Source organism: Elephantulus edwardii, unplaced genomic scaffold (assembly GCF_000299155.1).
Source record: "Elephantulus edwardii isolate Elephantulus edwardi_28Jun2011 unplaced genomic scaffold, EleEdw1.0 scaffold00008, whole genome shotgun sequence".
NCBI classification, from domain to species: domain Eukaryota; kingdom Metazoa; phylum Chordata; class Mammalia; order Macroscelidea; family Macroscelididae; genus Elephantulus; species Elephantulus edwardii.
This window is the reverse complement of record NW_006399758.1, coordinates 18,230,981-18,249,070: the sequence shown is the minus strand read 5'-3', so window position 1 is coordinate 18,249,070 and position 18,090 is coordinate 18,230,981. Positions and strand designations below refer to the sequence as shown.

At 38.7% G+C, this 18,090-nt stretch overlaps 1 protein-coding gene across 1 annotated transcript in view; it reads right to left on the bottom strand.

Moving 5' to 3' along the window:
* Positions 1–655: 655 nt before the first annotated feature.
* The window catches only part of LY96 (lymphocyte antigen 96), a 27,268-nt gene continuing 9,833 nt past the window's right edge, over positions 656–18,090 (bottom strand). Inside the window, exons 2-5 of the mRNA XM_006880541.1 lie at positions 13,080–13,169; positions 6,840–6,968; positions 2,801–2,853; positions 656–748 (exon numbers count right to left, since the gene is read on the bottom strand). Of these exons, the coding sequence (XP_006880603.1) occupies positions 656–748; positions 2,801–2,853; positions 6,840–6,968; positions 13,080–13,169 (365 nt within the window). The remainder of the gene's footprint in view (positions 749–2,800; positions 2,854–6,839; positions 6,969–13,079; positions 13,170–18,090) is intronic.

The following is an 18,090-nucleotide window of genomic DNA, read 5'->3' as shown; positions in this document are numbered from 1 at the left end:
TGGCTCCTCCAAGCCCTATCCCCTCATTGATAGAGTTTTAGCTTCACTTATCGGACTTCTTCTTTTCTCCAGACGCACTTTATACGTTGGCAGCTTCCCAATTTTACATCCAGCCCAGAACTCTCTCCTGGATTTTTTTTTATTCTCCCACCTCCCTATTTTATTAAAAATATCTGCTAAATTTACAGCAGGTAACTTAAATATAAGTAAAACAAAACTCACACCTTATTATGATGCAGCCTTATTAACAATCTTAAAACTTCTAGCCACAAAAGAGGTTACATTAGGGGCTGTAGTGGGCTATCATGTAAGGAGTTGTGCTGCTGACCCAAGGCAACAGCAATGCAGGAAAAAAGATAGTCTCCTCTCATTCTATTTACAACCTTTGAAACCCTACTGGAGAGTCAACTATGTGTCAATTCTGACTCAATGACAACTCATTGCAGTACTTTTTTTTTCTCTTGAATGCCACAATCCCAGAATGTGAAACATTGTCTGACGTATATGAGGGAACAGGTACGAAAAAATGAAGCTGGTAATTTGGCTAGAATAGTGGCAGGAACATGAATTCCACAGATATCTATATGGCAGGGGGCATCTTAATGAAGAATAAAACCTTTACAAAATAAAAAAATACACGAAATTTATTCTATTTCTATTCAGATGAATGTATGAGAGTAAAATTCAAACAAAAGAGCATTTCTTCAGCACTTCCGGTTATGGCTTCAGCAACAACTCTGTATTGTCCCTAAAACAAGGAAAAAATATAAGTAACAGAAAATGGTTGATATTTTTATTTTAAGGGGGTTGTTGTTGTTGTTGTTGTTGTGGTTTTTATTATAATACTAGTTTATTTACAAAATTCTAATATGTTGTTTTTCACACCAGTTCCTTCCCATTCCCTGACCCCCCATCAAATTGTACGATTCCATGATTAATCCCCCCGTTCTGACCTCTCTGCTTCCACCCTCCCCCCACCCTCATTGGATCCTCATGCTCATTCTACAATAATGATTTTATACAGTATTTATCCCTATGGGACTGAGTTAAAGGGGGGTTTTTAAAGGATTTTGTCATTTCACTGAAAGTTGTTTAAGTTGATTATCATTTTGTTTCCTAATGAGATGAAATTTTGTAAGCCTTTTAATACATTACACAAAAAATCCATTGTAACCATTTTTCAAATGTAATGTGTGTGTGGGGGGGTGTGTGGGTGGGTGTGCCATCAAATCTGATCTGGCTGGTACAGGAGGAGATTGTCCTTCCTTCTCCAGCAGAGCATCTGGTGGATTTGAACTGTTCACCTCTGGGATTGCAGTACAGCTTCTTGCCACAAGGCCACCAGAGCTTGCCTCAAATGTAACTTTTACAAAAGCGTTTTGCATATACAAAAAAAAAATACTAGTTTATTTATTAAAAAAAAAGTTTTGCAAATAACTTACAAGGTTTTCAAACATTAGATACTGTTTGTAAAAAAAAAAAAGCTGAAGAACATATACTGTTGAAGTTGAAATCACCAAAAAATGAAACATTTTTGAAGTTTTGTTTCTAAATATGCAATATAAATGTTTAAATTTACATTTTTTTTTCATTGAGATCCTCCAAAAAAGTGTTCGCAGAAGTCCAGGTATTCATGTTAAATTTTCAAGAAAAATTTTGTGCAAAATTAAGTCTGTAGTTTATACTATTTTTAATCTCCTAAATAGATTATATGTTAACGTACTTATTCATTTCTTTCTATCTACTCCTCAACTACCAACTGTCTTATTAGCTGGCATTTTCTATGTATTGCATCATGAAGACTCTACTATTCAAGTATTTTAAACATTAGCAATATGTTTGGCAGTAACAGATGCTGAAGTGTGAGAAGAGAGTAGCATTGGCTGTGAACCTTAAGGTTATGTATCAGCTTAGCTGGGCCACAATTCTTAATGGTTTGGCAGTTACATAATGAAGAAATTTGGCAGTTAAAATGTGATTTTGGCAATTATGTATTTATTTAGTCTTTTTCCATTTTTTTAATGTTGTTATTGTTATGAACTATCAGCTTGAAATGACTCATAGCTGACTCTCCAGCAGGGTATTTTAGAGACAGTGAATTGCATGGGAGGAGATTGTCCATCTTTCTCCCACAGAGCAGCTGGTGGACTCGAACCATGTGTCTTTGGATTGGCAGCATTACCCCTTACAAATAATCTGCCAGAGCTCCATTTTGTGATAGATGTGGTCACATTTCATTTTCATATAATGCTGGCTTTTTAAATAATGACCTTGTCTTTGAAACACAACCATGTTAACAAGTTAAGTATGTGTAAGGCGATGAGAGTAAGTGTGTGTATGTGTGAGTGTGTGGAGAAAGAATTTAAAAGTTACTGAGGTACAGCGATTGTTCAGTGCTTTTATCAAAAGATCATTTATCACGGTTCAAGTCCACCAGATGCTCTGCTGGAGAAGGAGGAGGCAATCTCCTCCTGTAACAGTCAGATCTGATTTGATGGTACACGTAAAAATAATACAATAAAAAAAAAAGATCATTTAAAACACTAATTCCAAGCGTTTGTACTACTTTTAGCAAAGTATGAAAGGAAAATGCAATTAAAAAAAGGAAGTCTCTTTTGTGTAACTCTTTCATATTCTGCAGAAAGGAGTATAAAAATACTCACTATACAAAAAAAGAGAAAATCATTTTGAACACCTTAATCTTTAACTTCTACTTTCAGAAGTCGTGGATTACTGGTTTCAAATTCTATGCACATCTACCATTGCCAAAGGTTGACAAAATACAAACATTGAAGAATACCTTAGAAAATTTTAGTCCCTTGTAGGAGAATGATATTGTTGTATTTATAGTCTCTGCAAAACACAAAAGTCATTGGTCATTATTAAGTGGTTTATTTCCCCCTTGGGTTTTAACATTCTCTTGCATTTTTGTTTTGATGGTATGGAGTTCATCTTTTGTACTTTCACCATTCACAGACACAGTCATAAACAAAACTGTTAGTAAACAATGAATCTTGGAGAGCTCTGGTGGCCTAGTGGCAAGAAGCTGTACTGCAATCCCAGAAGTGAGCGGGTCGAATCCACCAGATGCTCTGTTGGAGAAGGAGGGACAATCTCTTCCTGTACCAGTCAGATCCAATTTGTTTGTACACACACACAATTTAAAAACAACAACAATGACTCTTATACTCTCACTGCCATTCTCACTCATGTGTTTCCTTAAGCCTTCAAAGACTCTCTACCAGCCTGTACCAGCCTGCCCATTACAACCTTGAGCTCTCATAGATACCCATTGCCGTCAAGTCCATTTCAACTCAGAGGTCCTTTAAGACAAAAGAAAATTGCTCCAAAGGGTTTCCAAGATTGTAAACATCAAGGAAGCAAACTGATACCTCTATTTTCCCTAAAGAGCTGCTGGTGAAGTTGGACCACCTACATTTTGGGTAGAAGCTGAGCACTTCACCATTGTGCCACTAGGGCTCTTAGTCCCTCACTCACAGACAAACCTGATGGTTTCCTAGAGTCTAAGCAGCAAAATCTGAAATTTCTCATATTTCATTATTTAGTTATGAACTCCACCAGTGTGTGAGTCCTGGGAGCAGGAGTTTTGCTTTGGTCACACTTTGCTCCAGAACTATTTCAGTTGCAAACCCTAGTTTAAAATAAAAGTGTGGGGCCCATTGTTCAAAAGGTAGAACCCAATTTAAAAAGGAGAAGGGGGCAAAACCACAAGCAGGTAGTTCACCAAGCAAGATATTAAAATGGCCAACAAGCTCATGAAGAGATGCTCAAAATCAGTAGTTATTATTAAGATGCAAATAAAAATCACAAGGTGATATCATCTCATTCCCATTAAAATGGCAATGATTTTTATTTTAAACCTGGTTTTGTCTTCTAGGGAGCTCTGATGGCCTAGTGACTAAAGTGGTGCTGCCAATCCAAAGGCAGGCAGTTCAAACCCACCAGCTACTACACAGGAGAAAGATAGGTAACCTCCTCCTGTGAGATTTACAGCCTCTGAAAAGCCCTTGAACGGTCAGCTATAAATCAGTTCCAAGGAATCAAGGTCAATGAATTGAGCTTGTCTTCTGGCGTTGGTGGGCTTTTAGTTACATTAGATTAAGGCCCTTGATTTTTTAATCTTTTTTCTTTTTATAATCTTTATGGTTTAAGGTTTTATTTTTAGGTATTTCTTCTGTCTTGAGTTCATTTTTTTTTTGTGTATAGTATGAGATTTGAGTCTTGTTCAACTTTTCTGGGAATAGCTATGCTGTTTTGCCAGCACCAGGTTTTGAAGAAACAATCTCTTTTCATTTTATTAGTTTTAGCTCTTAAGAAAAATCAGCTGCCCATTGGTCTATGTATGTGTGGGAAAGTGAAACAAGAAAAAAGGAGAGATAAAGAGAGAAAAACAGTAAAAAAAAGAAAATCATAAAAGTTTTTAAAAGAAAAAATAAAAGAAATTTTAGTATCTTTTAGAAATGAAAACATATTCAAAGGAAAGTTATACAAGAAAAAACAAAATCTAAAAAGGAAGGATAAAGAAATGAAAAAGAATTGTTTTTATGTACTATCAAGTTGGAAACAACTCAAAGTTAACCTTTTCATAAGTTCTCAAAGAAAATAAATCATGTGGGAGGAGATTGCCTATCTTTCACCCCAGGAGTAGAAGATAAATTCTTCATATCTTTGGACTGGCAGCATAACTCCTTACCACTAAGTAACCAGAGCTCTCAAAAAAGAGAATAGTAAGTTAAAAAAATAAGTGAGAAGAAGAGAAATAAAAAGGAAGGAGACATGGAAGGAGGGAAACAAAAAAAAAAAAAAACAAGGGAAGGAAAACTAAACAAAGAGGGAGGGAAAAGCTGAGGGGAAATAACCTCTAGGTAGTGGTCTTGTTGGTCAAGAAGGGGGCAGGAGGCAGGATACCTGGTGCTGGAAAGAGTTTCTCACAGCAGAGAAGGTGGCTAGGAACAGGACACCTGATCCTCACCTCTGGAAGGAATTCCTGACAGCCCAGAAGGCAGCTGAAGGCAGAGGATCCCTTCAGGCACTCTGGGCTCCACTGGCCAGGGAGGCAGAGACCATATGCTTCCAAATGTAGGGGATAGTGTGCACCTGGCACCTGATTCCTGGAGCATGTACCACAAGCAGTACAAGGATCACATGCAGAGATGGGAGGATTTGGGGGGTTGGGGGGACAGGGAGCGGAAAGTGGTCTATCAGCTACCAAATGGACTGGGGTGAGAGATGACCACACCACCCTGTCAGTCACCAAGACAGTGGAGGGAGTGAGGAAAACATTGCACCAGTGGGCTGCTGAATGACTAGGGCCTATTATTAGGTTGCTGCCCCCATGGAAACACTGCTTGCAAAGCCAAAATGGCCACACTTCCATTTCTCCTTGTTTGATGTTTTCATTCCATCTCTTCTTCTAGTTAAATCCACTTCTTTTTCTTTTCTTGTATAATGCTTAAGGTTTCAGGATTCTCATCTGATTCATCTGGGGTTTTGTGTCTTTGTTGTAATGGGTCTGGTTAGCAGTGTACCTTGTTCACCATCTTGCCAGTTACTCTACCTCAGTGATTCTTAAATCAGAATGTCAACTGAACATTTTATCCTAAGCCTTCAGTCCATATCATGAGCTGCCCAAACTCTGAAAATTGTTACCCAATTCAATATATCTAGAGCAAAACTCAATATATTTCTCTCTAAAAATTTGTCCTTTATTTTGTATCCTGAAACTCAGAGAATATTATTCCCATACTTACATACTTACCAGCCCTCTGGTGGTTCTCGATTTTTACCCAAATTTTCCCACCAAACTCAGTTAATCAGCATGTCCACCAATTCTCTCATTCTCTTCTTCCTTTTCGTACTTCCAGAGCCACCATCTTGGTGCAGCTTTTCTGGTTGTTCATATGACCTCTTGATTCTTTCTCCTTCTTACCTCAATTGCCTGCCTCAGCCCCACCTCCTTCCATGTGAGAACTTGCCACGCCCAAGCTAGCTGTCATTAAGTCAATTCCGATTTATGATTACCCTCCCCACAATGGCTGCAACAACAAGCTTAGGCACTTAGAGAGCATAAGGAGGTGAAAATAAGACAGTGTCTCATTCTGCTCTACATAGGGCACTATGAGTCCAAATCAAACACACCAACAGCACCTAACAACAACAATGTGAGTTCAATTTGACAAAAGTAACTGCAAAGATAAAATAAGGTTGTTAGGAGTCAGTAAGTTAATGATAAGGTGAGGGGAGCAACTCAAAAAAGAACATTGAGAATGACTCTGGGAGAATGTAGTCAATGTCATTGAATTGTCCATGAGGAAACTTGAATTGGTCTTTTTGCTGTATATAGTCCAGCTACACACACAAAAATAATCTTTTTTAAAATGGAGAGAAATTCTTTAAGAGAAATATTCATGGGTCTGAATTCTAAACTCATAAATTTGATGACTCTGTGAATAATTTCTATGTAGAGGGAGGTGGGAAAGAGAAGACATTGAAAGGAACCAAGATAACTGCATTGAAATATTTGGTAAGTTTCAGCAAAAAATTGAAAAAGAGACTAATAAGAAAAGATAAGTGTGAGATAAAGTACTAACCTGAACAATGTAAAAATTTTAATTATTCCTTAAAACACACTCAAACAAGTGTCATCTGACTAATAGTTTAATCACATAATTATAAAATGCCATTTAAATTACTGGAAGTTCTACCAACTTTTTAAAATTCATAATTATTACCAGAAAAAGAACTTCACATTTGTTGCATTTTTCATAACATTCTCATGAGGAAATGTTATGATGGGAGAATACTATTGAACTGATTACCTCCTTTGAGTGCTCTGCAAAAAGAATAATCATCATCGGATCCCCGACAAATAACTTCTTTGCGCTTTGGAAAGTCCAAGGAGTTGATAGATACATAGAGATTGAAGTACAATTTTTTCATGTCTCTCCCTTCAAGAGAAAAAAAATCCATTAGTATCTAAAATAATATATTCTTCTACATACAACACTAACTTGAATTATACACCTAAAATGTCCCATATGTTAGAAATATAATTGGGGAAAAATAAATCTTACCTGATGCAAAGAAAGGAAAGAGCTTCTACCCTTCCCTTTTCCTTAGAGCATTAATTTGCAAAATCTCATAACTGTAAAATTCTGTTTCCTTTTTTCAAACTTTTTATTGTGATTTTAATACAATCTTGCAGTATAAAATGGCCTTCCATGCAACAATTCAGAAACAATTCAACAATTGTTCCAGGACATTGGTTGTAATTCCCACTCTTTCCACTTTCTCCCTGTGTGCTCCCTTTCTAGGCCTCCTTCCTTCCTGTCCCTTCCTACCTTCTAAGGGTAGATCTGAGCCTCAGCCTATCCTGTGTCATCCTCACCATCTCCAACCCACTTGAGCCCTTTTTCTACCACCATGTCAATCCATCTTATTGTGGGTCTTCCTCTCTTATGTTAACCATCCAGCTTTCCAAGTCTGATGTCCTTCTCCAAGGACATCTTATTGGTCTGTCTATTGCCTGAATCACAGAGATGAGTTCAGCTCCAGACTTTAAGCCTGAAAAAGGAACTTTTCATTTCAAAACCCTTCAAGATCTTGACACTTTCTGCCAACAGACTCAGAGATGGCCAGATGTCCAAACTTTACTTTGGTTCCCGTCTTTCTCTCTATAAAGACTGCCAACCTGTGTAGGTTCTTTTAGCCCACTGTAAGGTAGATTTTAGTATTTGGTTTTATTTTTTTATTTTGATGCCTTTTCCAATTGGCCTATCTTTGAAAAATATTGTTCTTCCATGATTTAAATGTAATAAGTATATGTGTATCTATATTTTTAAATCATATTAACTTTACCAAGTAAAACCAAACCATACTGTTTTGGGGCCAATTAAGAATATTGCAGTAATTAAAATGTAGCATTTTGGGGTAGTGAACACACATGAAGATGGGGGAAAAAACTGGTTTTACACTACAAAATGTTACATAGGCAATATACTGGCCTTTCTCAGACACAGCCTGAAACTGCAGCCAAAATTTTTAACTAACCTCCCAGTCTTAAATCTTCTGAAATTGTCACCTTCCTTTTCCAACCCTAACCTGAAGATAAAACATCATCTCTCTCCTTTTTCTGACCACACCCACAACAGACTGCCCCCATCCTGTTTTTTACTATTCTCGACTTCCATCCAAAATACACCACGAGGAGGAACAGTCTCTCCTCTGGATAGGGAGCTGCCTAACACAGTGGATGGATCATGGTAAAGTAGTTTTGCCCAAAGAACAGGAGGCAGACATTATAGCACAAGTACATAAGTCCCTACATATAGGAACCAAAGCTCTCTTAAGATTCCTTCAGCATCTGTTCTACTCCACTTCTCTGACCTGGACCATTGAATCAGTGTGAGACAGATGTCTTGTAAACTAGTAAATACTCAGGGAAACATTCGGCCAATACCCTCTATGCACCAACTCTGAGGCTATAGACCTGTGCAAGATTGGCAAATTGATTTTACCCACACGCCTACTCACAAAAAAATGTAAGTATCTTCTAACTATGGTAGACACCTTCTCCGGGTGGGTTGAAGCTTTCCCCACCTGGCGAGAAACAGCAGACAAGGTTTCAGAGGCCTTACTCTAATATATCATCCCCAGGTTTGGCCTCCCTATTTCTATCCAGTTGGACAATGGTCCTGGCTTTGTCTCCAGGGTCACCCAACAAGTATCCTCCAGCTTAGGCATCTGCTGGAAACTGCACATACCATATCACCCCCAATCCTCAGGCAAAGTGGAGTGCATGAATGGACTCATTAAGTTCCACCTCACCAAACTGGCTATTGAGTTATGCAAGTCCTGGGTCAACTTGCTTCCTATTGCCTTAGCCCATATTTGAGCAACACCCCACCCACCAGCCTTTCTGAGCCCCCTTGAGCTGATGTACAGCCGACTGTTTCTGCTGAACCATAATATACCCACTGAACCCCCTCTTTTAGTATCATATTTTTCTAATCTCTCCCTCATTAGGCAATTTCTCCAGGAACATGCAGACCACTGCATACCCAGACCCTCACCTGAAAGTCTAGAGCAGATTACTAGAATCACCCCAAAAATGCTGTCCTCATTAAACACCATCATCATCAAATGGTGTGCCCCCAAACCTCTTCAACCACGCTAAGATAAACTACACAGTCACCCTAACTACCTCCACAGCGGTTAAGGTCATAAGTAACCCCCATTAGCATCACCTTTCTCAGGTCAATCATGCTCCTTTCACTGAGCAGACCTCCTACACCTCTCAAATAGTGGGCCCCACTACTCTTCACCTCACTCAGATCCCAAGCTCTAAGTAGCTCTTCATATTGTCATTAATTGCTCCCTGCCTTTTTTAATTCTTCACAGGATAAAAGAAATGACCAACTTGAACCAGCTGTTGTGACATCCATATTCTCCCCTGGCTACTGGTCTGGGGCCATCCCAATATAGCCTCTGAGCCCCAGATCTTCGCCCCTATTCAGCAGGAAGTAGCTAGAAAGAATATGTTGCCCTTTTTTTTCTCACTAAAGAGGCTAGGATGTCAGGCACCAACCAAGGTCAAAGGGAGAACAAAGGATTCAACATGTCAACAAAAGGAGTAGACAGCCTCAACTACCATGGAGTGTCCCTCCCTTCCCTCCCTAGAAGACAATCTGCCTGGCTAAACCACAATGAAATGTCTGTCCCTTCCCTCCCTAAAGACCCTTAGTATAAAAACCCAACCCTAATCAACTTTAAGGCATGGTTTTCCTCTGGTCTGTCTCTCTCTCTCTAGACCACAGAATCCCATCTGGAAGCTCTTTCTCTGGTCCCTTGGCCTTACATCCAGTGTGAAGACCTAAGACATAGTAGTGTCAAATACCATAAAGTTTACCCATTATGTACAATGTTTGAATGAGCTTCCAGACTGATTCAAGCTGGGGAGCAGGAGTGACATCAACTTCCTAAACTAGATGCCTCTGGAAACTCTACAAACTCTGTAAACTCTACAAATGTACAGAAATTATGTTAGTTATAGAACAGAGTTTAGGTCTTTTGTGCAAAGTTTTTACTCTGAGTAGTATTCGACTCCAGGACACTTAGCCACTGCTAAATGAAACTAGTGTTGTTCTATCTGGAGGAACAATCTTCAACTTTGCACATCTCTCTTTGTCAATGTGCTGTATGAATTAACCTGGGTTTGCTGTGATGCTGAACCTTGTGCTATTGGGGTAGCAAATACCAGAATGGTTTCCCATTGTGGACAGTGTTTGGTGGTGCTCCCAGTTGTAAAACAGGTTAGGAAGCAGGAGTGGCATCTACTTTTTAAACCACATGCCTCTGGAAACTCTGTGCTTCCAGCCCCAGTAATTTATTCCCTAAAGGCAATGGCTAAGAAGCTTGCATAATTCTGCCCACTGATTAAGTATGAATCTCTTTACAACATGTGTAAATATGTGTGTAGAAATACTGTCTGCAAATTTTATATGGCTGTAGATAGAGTTCATTTGTCTATGTATATTTACTGATCTTGTCTGTCTAGGTATTCACTGGCTGATCAATGTCTGTTATTAGGTATTCTTGTAATTGATTTGCCTTTATTGTCTATAACTTATGCAGAGGCCTCTGTCTTCTTTTTCCTTAATGATATAGTGCTGATCACTACCTCTTCGTATGTTACCTCTCTTTCAACTAATCTATCTCTCGAATTTTCTTCTTTTGAGGAATCCTATGGTCTAAACTACTTGCTATGCCTCTGTGAGTTAGACAGTTAATAAAGATGACAGAAGAATTGATCCCTTTGAGTTGAGCTGCTGAAAAAGAGTACTGACTATCCCATGGACTGCCAAGAGAATGAACAAATATGCATTGGATAGAATGCAGCCAGGATGTTCCTTAGAAGGAAGGATGATAAAACTTCGTCTCACTTACTTTGGGCACGTTGTTAGAAGGAGTAAATTCTTAGAAATGGGAGCTCTGGTGGCCTGGTGGCAAGAATCCGTGCTGTAATCCAGAAGGCGTGCAGTTTGAATCCACCATCTGCTCCGTGGGCAAAGGATGGGCAGTCTCCTCCCGGGTGATTAACTACCTCTGGAAACCCACTGGAGGGTCAGCTATGTGTTTGCTCTAACTCAACAGAACACAGTAACAACAATCTTTGGAAAAGAACATCATGCTCATAAAAGTAGAGGGTCCGCAAAGGAGGGCATGGATTGGCATAGTGGCTGTAAGAAAGGGCTCAAGTGTGGCAGAGAAGGATGGTGATGGCACAGGATAGGGCTAGGCTAGGATACATTGTTTACATGGTCACCGTAAGTCATGGTCAACTCACTGGCACCTAACAACAACAATGGAAAGACAAAATAAGCTTTTTTTAAAAAAATTTGTGTGTGTGTGTGTGTACTGTCAAATCAGATCTGACTGATACAGGAGGAGATTGTCCCTCCTTCTCCTGCAGAGCAAAACTAAGCTTTTTGTCAGTCTGAAAGTCCAGAAGTATGTCCTGACAACCTGAGAGCTTTAAAATGTACTCTTCAAAATGTAATCTTTAAGATAAACAGCTTTCCTACCTCTCTATTTCTTTGGGAAGGTCAGAGACTGACTTTGTGAAGCTCCAAGCTATAGAAACTAACTCCTGTCATAAATACATGAAAAGTTTTGGGGCTTTTAATAGTAAAGGTAATTAGCAAACTCTAATGGCTATCCCAATAGACAGATGAAGTTAGGATAAACAATGCATATTGAATACTGCAGTCCATCACTTCATTTGAGGACTAGATATGAGCTGGGGAGTCTCTGAATAGCACAAAAGGCTAAGTGCTCACAACTAACTGTAAAGTTAGTGGGTTCAAAAGCTCCTAGAGGTATCTAAAAAATAAATGCCTAGAGATCTGCTTCCAAAAGGTCAAAGTCGTGAAAAAAAATCTCATAGAGCACATTTCTATTCTGTAGTACTTAGGACTACTATGAGTCTGAGTTGACTAGTTTACCTTGAGAACATATATGAAATGGATTATAGCTAATGACTCTCTAAAGGGTAAGATTTCATTCTGGTTTTAGCATATTTCCCAGGAGGCATCAGATTTTGCTTTGATGCTTATTCAATAGTCAAGTTGTTTCTTCATAAATGAAGAAATTTACTGGGCTTGGATTTTGGTTTTTATTATAATTTTCCAACTCTTCCTCTTTTCCTTCATTATTTCATTTAATCATAATGACAATTTATTGTTGCTTGTGTTCAAGCCAGGTCCAAATTACAGCCGCCCTCATAAAAGAGTAAATATTGCCCAGTCTTTTGCCATCCCCCCAAATTGTTGTGTCATTGGAGCCCATTGTGGTAGTTACTATGTGAATTTGTCTTGTGGAAGGTCTTTTATTTTTTTTTCTTTCTATATTTTATTAATTTTCATAAACATTTACAGAGATTTTGGGTTTCCATTCATTCATTGTTGCACTATTCTCTCTACCCTCCTCCCAGTGGAAGGTCTTTTAAAGTGATCTCTGGTTCACCACGGATTATATCATCCCAGGACTGATAATATGTCTAACGTACAGTCCAGTCTCACTTCTGAGGAGCATTCTGGCTGAACTTTGAAGACAAACATGTTCTTTTCCTGGCAGTCCATGGGAAACGTGATATTCTTCACCAACATCCTAATCTAAATGCATTGATTCTTTTTTGGTCTTTCTAATTCATTGTTCATCTTCCATATGTATATGAAGCAATTGAAAACACCCTGATTTTGTTAGGCACATTTTAGTCCTTAAAGTGGCATCTTTGCCTTATTTTCTCTGTGTGTGTACCATAAAATTGGATCTGATTGGTACAGGAGGAGATTGTTCCTCCTTCTCCAGCACAGCATCAGGTGGATTCGAACTGCATACCTCTGAGATTGCAGTGCAGCTTCTTGCCACTAGGCCACCAGAGCTCCCTAAATTGTACTGTTTTGAGCCACTAAGATTCTTGTAATGTCTAAGCAGTAGGTAACGCAAATATAGTTAGACCACAGTGATAGTTGATCTATAAAAGTGAAAACTGGACTTACTTGGAATGTAGGAAAGGTGCAACTGTCCTTTGCTTCCTTTCAGTGATACACATGGTGTAGGAATTATCGAAATAGGGTATTTCATGTTATCTAAACAGAATAAAGGTAATGTCAATAAATTATTATAGTGCATTTCTAATAAATATAGTATTCTAAATTTCAGCCTCCAAAAGACATCTTCAGTGTCTTAAATAAGAAAAAAATCAAAACTGGTTAAGATATCTTCCCAGAACATATTCTCATAACTTCAACCCATTTTGGAATATCGAACTTGTCCTTTTCTCCACTGAAGAAGTCTTTGTAGGGCAGTGGTTAAGCACTCAGCTGCTAACTGAAAGATCAGTGGTTCTAACACCAGCCAATCTACATGGGAGAGATGTAACAATCTATTTCTTTAAAAGTTACAGTCTTAGAAGCACTATGGGGCAGTTCTAGATCACTGTGAGCTAGAATCTACCCAATGTCTAGAGATTTGGGTTTTCTCCACTGCTTTTTTTCCTCTACTCTACTATTTTTCCACCATTCTATTCATCCAAAATTAAAAATGCAACCGGAATAATTTGAGATCTAATAAAACAAAGATTTTCAACATTGGGCTGATTGGTAGCATTATGATAGATGGTGAAGAGATTGAGATTGTTAACAGCTTTAGTTTGCTTGGTTCCATAATCAACACTTTTGGTACCAGCAGCCAGGAAATCAAAAATATGAATGGCATTGGGAAAATCTGCTGTCAGGGACCTCTCCACAGTACTGAAGAGCAACAATGTCAGTCTGGAGACTAAGATGCACCTGAATCAGGCTATAGTCTTATCAATTGTTTGCTATGTCCAGAGTGCTAGAAAAAGATAGAATAGCATAGTGGCTGCAACAATAAACTCAAACAAATATTGTGAGACAGCACAAGACTAAGAAATGTTTCTGTCTGTTGCACATAGGGTCATTATGCATCAGAATCAACTGAACAGCACTTGTTACAACCCCAACCAAAACAATTCAAAAAACTGTTGTCATCAAGTTGAAACCAACTCATAGAGAAGTCTTTCTCTTCTTGTTGGATCACAGTTTAAGAGGAGGGTTCTTATCTCTTTTCAGTATCTGTAGGGCTGAGATTCTTTTACTTCTGTGTGTCTTGAAATCAATCTTTTCCTAGCTCTAAGAGGTTTACCCTATAAAGACTCTGCATCCAAAGGATGTACTGTTTCCTGGCTCTTCTTTCTTGGTGGCAAATCTCCACTCCATTATTTAATCTCTTTTATACCTCCAAAGGGAGCTCTGGTGTCCATAAAGAGAGTCCTAGAATTGTCCTATTAACTCAAAGATGGCACCTCTCTGGCACTTTGAATCCACCAGCAGATAGATTCAGGAAAAAGATAGAAAATCTCCTCCCATGAGATTTTATGGCCTCTGAAAACCTGCTAGAGGGTTAGCTGTGAGTAGATTCTGACTCGACCTCCAAAGAGATTGACTCAAGATACAACCTAATCCTGTAGATTGCATCCTGCTTCACTTACATCATAGCAGCCACTAATACTGTTTCATTAATATCAGGTTATTAGTCACTGTTAAGGCTCCCACTTAGGTGCCCTTTTCTGCAAAAGAACAAAACATCGACTGATCCTGGGTCATTCTCATGATAATTATTGTGCTTGAGCCTATTGTTGGAACCACTTTGTCAAGTCCTCTCATTGGGTCTAACCATGTACTTTACCGAGCATTATGTTTTCCTCCAGAAATTGCTTCCTCCTACTAATATGTCTAAAGCATTCTAACTGCATTCGTCCAAGAATATGTTTGTTCTTTGTGCAGCCTATTGTACATTCAATATTCTTTACCATCATCACAAATCAAAGGCATCAATTCTTCTTCAGAAAGTTGTCCAACTTTCACTTTCATATTAGGATCAGATATAGATTATACTTCCAAGTGGCAACCTTGCACTTTTGTCACTGATAGGATTTATAACACATAGGCTAATAACATCAGATCAGAAAATAGAGAATAATTACATTTTATTGGTACTCATGACCTATCCAAGTTGACACATATTTTGGGGGACTTAACCAATTCATAAGAGAAGCTAATGAAAAATAGCTATATTACATTAAATTTATCATGTTTATGCTAAAAAGTCACTAATGGGATTTAAACATAAAAGTAACATTAGATTTATTTTCAGTTTTAAAATATCATTGTGGCCTCTCTATGGTGAAAAAATTGTTTGGAGGCAAAAAATGAAGCAGAGAAAATTTAAGAGACTGTCACAGAAATCATAGGAGAGAAGAAGATAATATGATCAATAACAGATATAGTTAGACTTGGAAGATATGCTGGAGATTATGAAAATAAGAATCATTGATAAACTGGATTTGAGAAGTCAAGGGAAAGATTACTGGGGAGATTCCTCTCTGGGACCTGAGTAATTGTGGGTTATTGCTGTTAGCTGCAATCGAGTCAGCTACAACTCACAGCAACCTTAGGAACAGATGGAAACTATGCTCTATCCTGCACCATCCCCATGATCTCCACCAGGCTCAAGATGATTGTTGTAGACATCATATCCATCCAACCCTTTGATGATCTTCTTTTTTTTTTTTTTTGCTGGCACACCACTTGTCCCAGCATAGTATCTTTTTTCAAGGATTGATTCCTCCTAACAACATGTCTAAGGTATGTGAGATGAAGTTTCATCCTTCTTGCCTCTGAGGAATACTTTGGGTGCATTTGTTCCAAGATAGACTGTTTTTCTTCAGCAGTTTATAAGATAATCCATGTTCTTCACCAACATCACAATTTGAAGACCTCAGTTTCTCTTTGCTTTTCCATATTCATCATCTAACTTTCACATGCCTATGCAAAAATACCATGGTTTGGGTCAGGCACACATTAATATTTAACTTGACATCCTAACACTTTTGTAATTTAAAGGTATTTTTGACAGGAGATTTGACAGTACATTTTTTTTTTTTTTTGCTTCCTTGACTGTTACTACCATGGATATTGATTGTGGAGTCAATATGAAATAGTTGACAACTTTAGACTTTATCTTTCAAGTGCTGCCTATTGGTCCATTTGTGAGAATTTTTGTTTCTTTTTGTCCAGGTTCCCATTCCAAAGAAAGGTGACCCAACAGAGTGTGGAAATTATTGAACAATATTATTGATATAACATGCAAGCAAGATTCTGATGAAGAGTATCCAAAAATGACTGGAACAGCACATCAGCAGAGAACTGCCAGAAGTCCAGGCTGGGCTTAGAAGGGGTCGTGGTACTAGGGATATTATAGCTAATGTTAGATGGATCTTAGCTGAAAGCAGGGAGTGCCAGGGGAATGTCTATCTGTGTTTCATTGACTACGCAAAGGCGTTTGACTGTGTGGAATCACAACAAACTGTGGCTGACTCTGAGAAGAAAGGGAATCTCAGAACACTTGATTATGCTAATGTGAAACCTATACTTGGATCAAGAGGCAGTCATCAGAACAGAGCAAGGAAACACTGCATGGTTCAAAATTGGGAAGGGCATACACCAGGGATGTGTCCTATCTAGACAGCTTTTCAACCTGTATACAGAACAGATTATCCGAGAGGCTGGGATCTATGAGGACAAGTGTGACATCAAGATTGGTGGAAGATTCATAAACAATCTGCATTATACAGATAACACAACCTTGCTTGCTGAAACTGAAGAGGACCTGATGTGCTTGCTGCAGAAGGTCAAGGACTGCAGCCTTCAATATGGATTGAGGCTCAATGTCAAGAAGACAAAGATTCTCACCACTGGACCAACTGGCAGCATCGGGATGAATGGTGAAGAAATAGAAAATGTTCACAGTAGCTTTAGTTTGCTTGGCTCCACAGTCAACTCTCTTGGCACCAGCAGCCAGGAAATTAAAAGACATATTGCAACGGGAAATTCTGCTGTTAGGGACCTCTCCAAAGTACTGAAGAGCAATGGTGTCTTTCTGGAGACTAACATGCACCTGATAGAGGCCATGGTCTTTGCCATTACATGCTATGTATCAGAGAGCTGGACAATGACTAGGGATGACAGAAGTAGAATTGATGCCTTTGAGCTGTGGTGCTAGAAAAGAATATTGAATATACCATGGACTGTGAAGAAAACAAATAGGTTCATCCTAGAGAGGTTAAACCAGGCTGCTCCTTGGAGACAAAGATTTTGAAGCTTCATCTGACATACTTTGGACATGTGGCAAGGAGGGACCAGTCCTTGCGGAGGGACGTCATACTTGAGAGGGTGGAGGGACAGCACAGGAGAGGAATATCCTCTATGAAGTGGATTGATTGAGTGACTAGAGTAATGGGGGTGGGTGTGTTGGAGACAGTGAGACTGGCATAGGACAGAGCAGGGTTTAGGGCTGTTGTACATAGGGTCGCTATGAGCCACAGGCAACTCAATGGCACATAAACAAAAACATAATCCATACTGAAGACTATAGTCTTTGGTTTATTTTTTTTAGTTACTGTTTCTTTAATTCTTCTTCACTATACCCATGCAAAATTGTGTTATCTGCATAACACAGATAGTTAGGAATCTTCTTCCAATCCTGATGCTATATTCTTCTTCATTTAGTCCAACTTCTAAATTATTTTGCTCTAAACGTAAATTGAATAAGTATGGGAAAAGGATACAACCTTAGTTTGAAAAGGTGTAATTAAAGAGGTCAACTTCAAGGTGCCTATTGGACACCTCCATGGCTGTGTAGAGTTTGTACAAAAATTAAGTAAGTGTTGATTATTTGTATTATGCCTCCTAATCCATGTCTATAAGACAAAAGTTAGACTTCCTTGAGATAACAAATTATGCAAGTTGAAGCTGAAGCTGAGGAAAATTAAGCCAAATCCATGGGAACCAAAACATGACTTTGAGCCTATCCCACCTGAATTTCAGAACCATCTCAGGAATAGGTTTGAGGTCTTGAACACTAATGAGCAAAGACCAGATGAGTTGTGGGAGGATATCAAGGGTATCATACAGGAAGAGTGCAAAC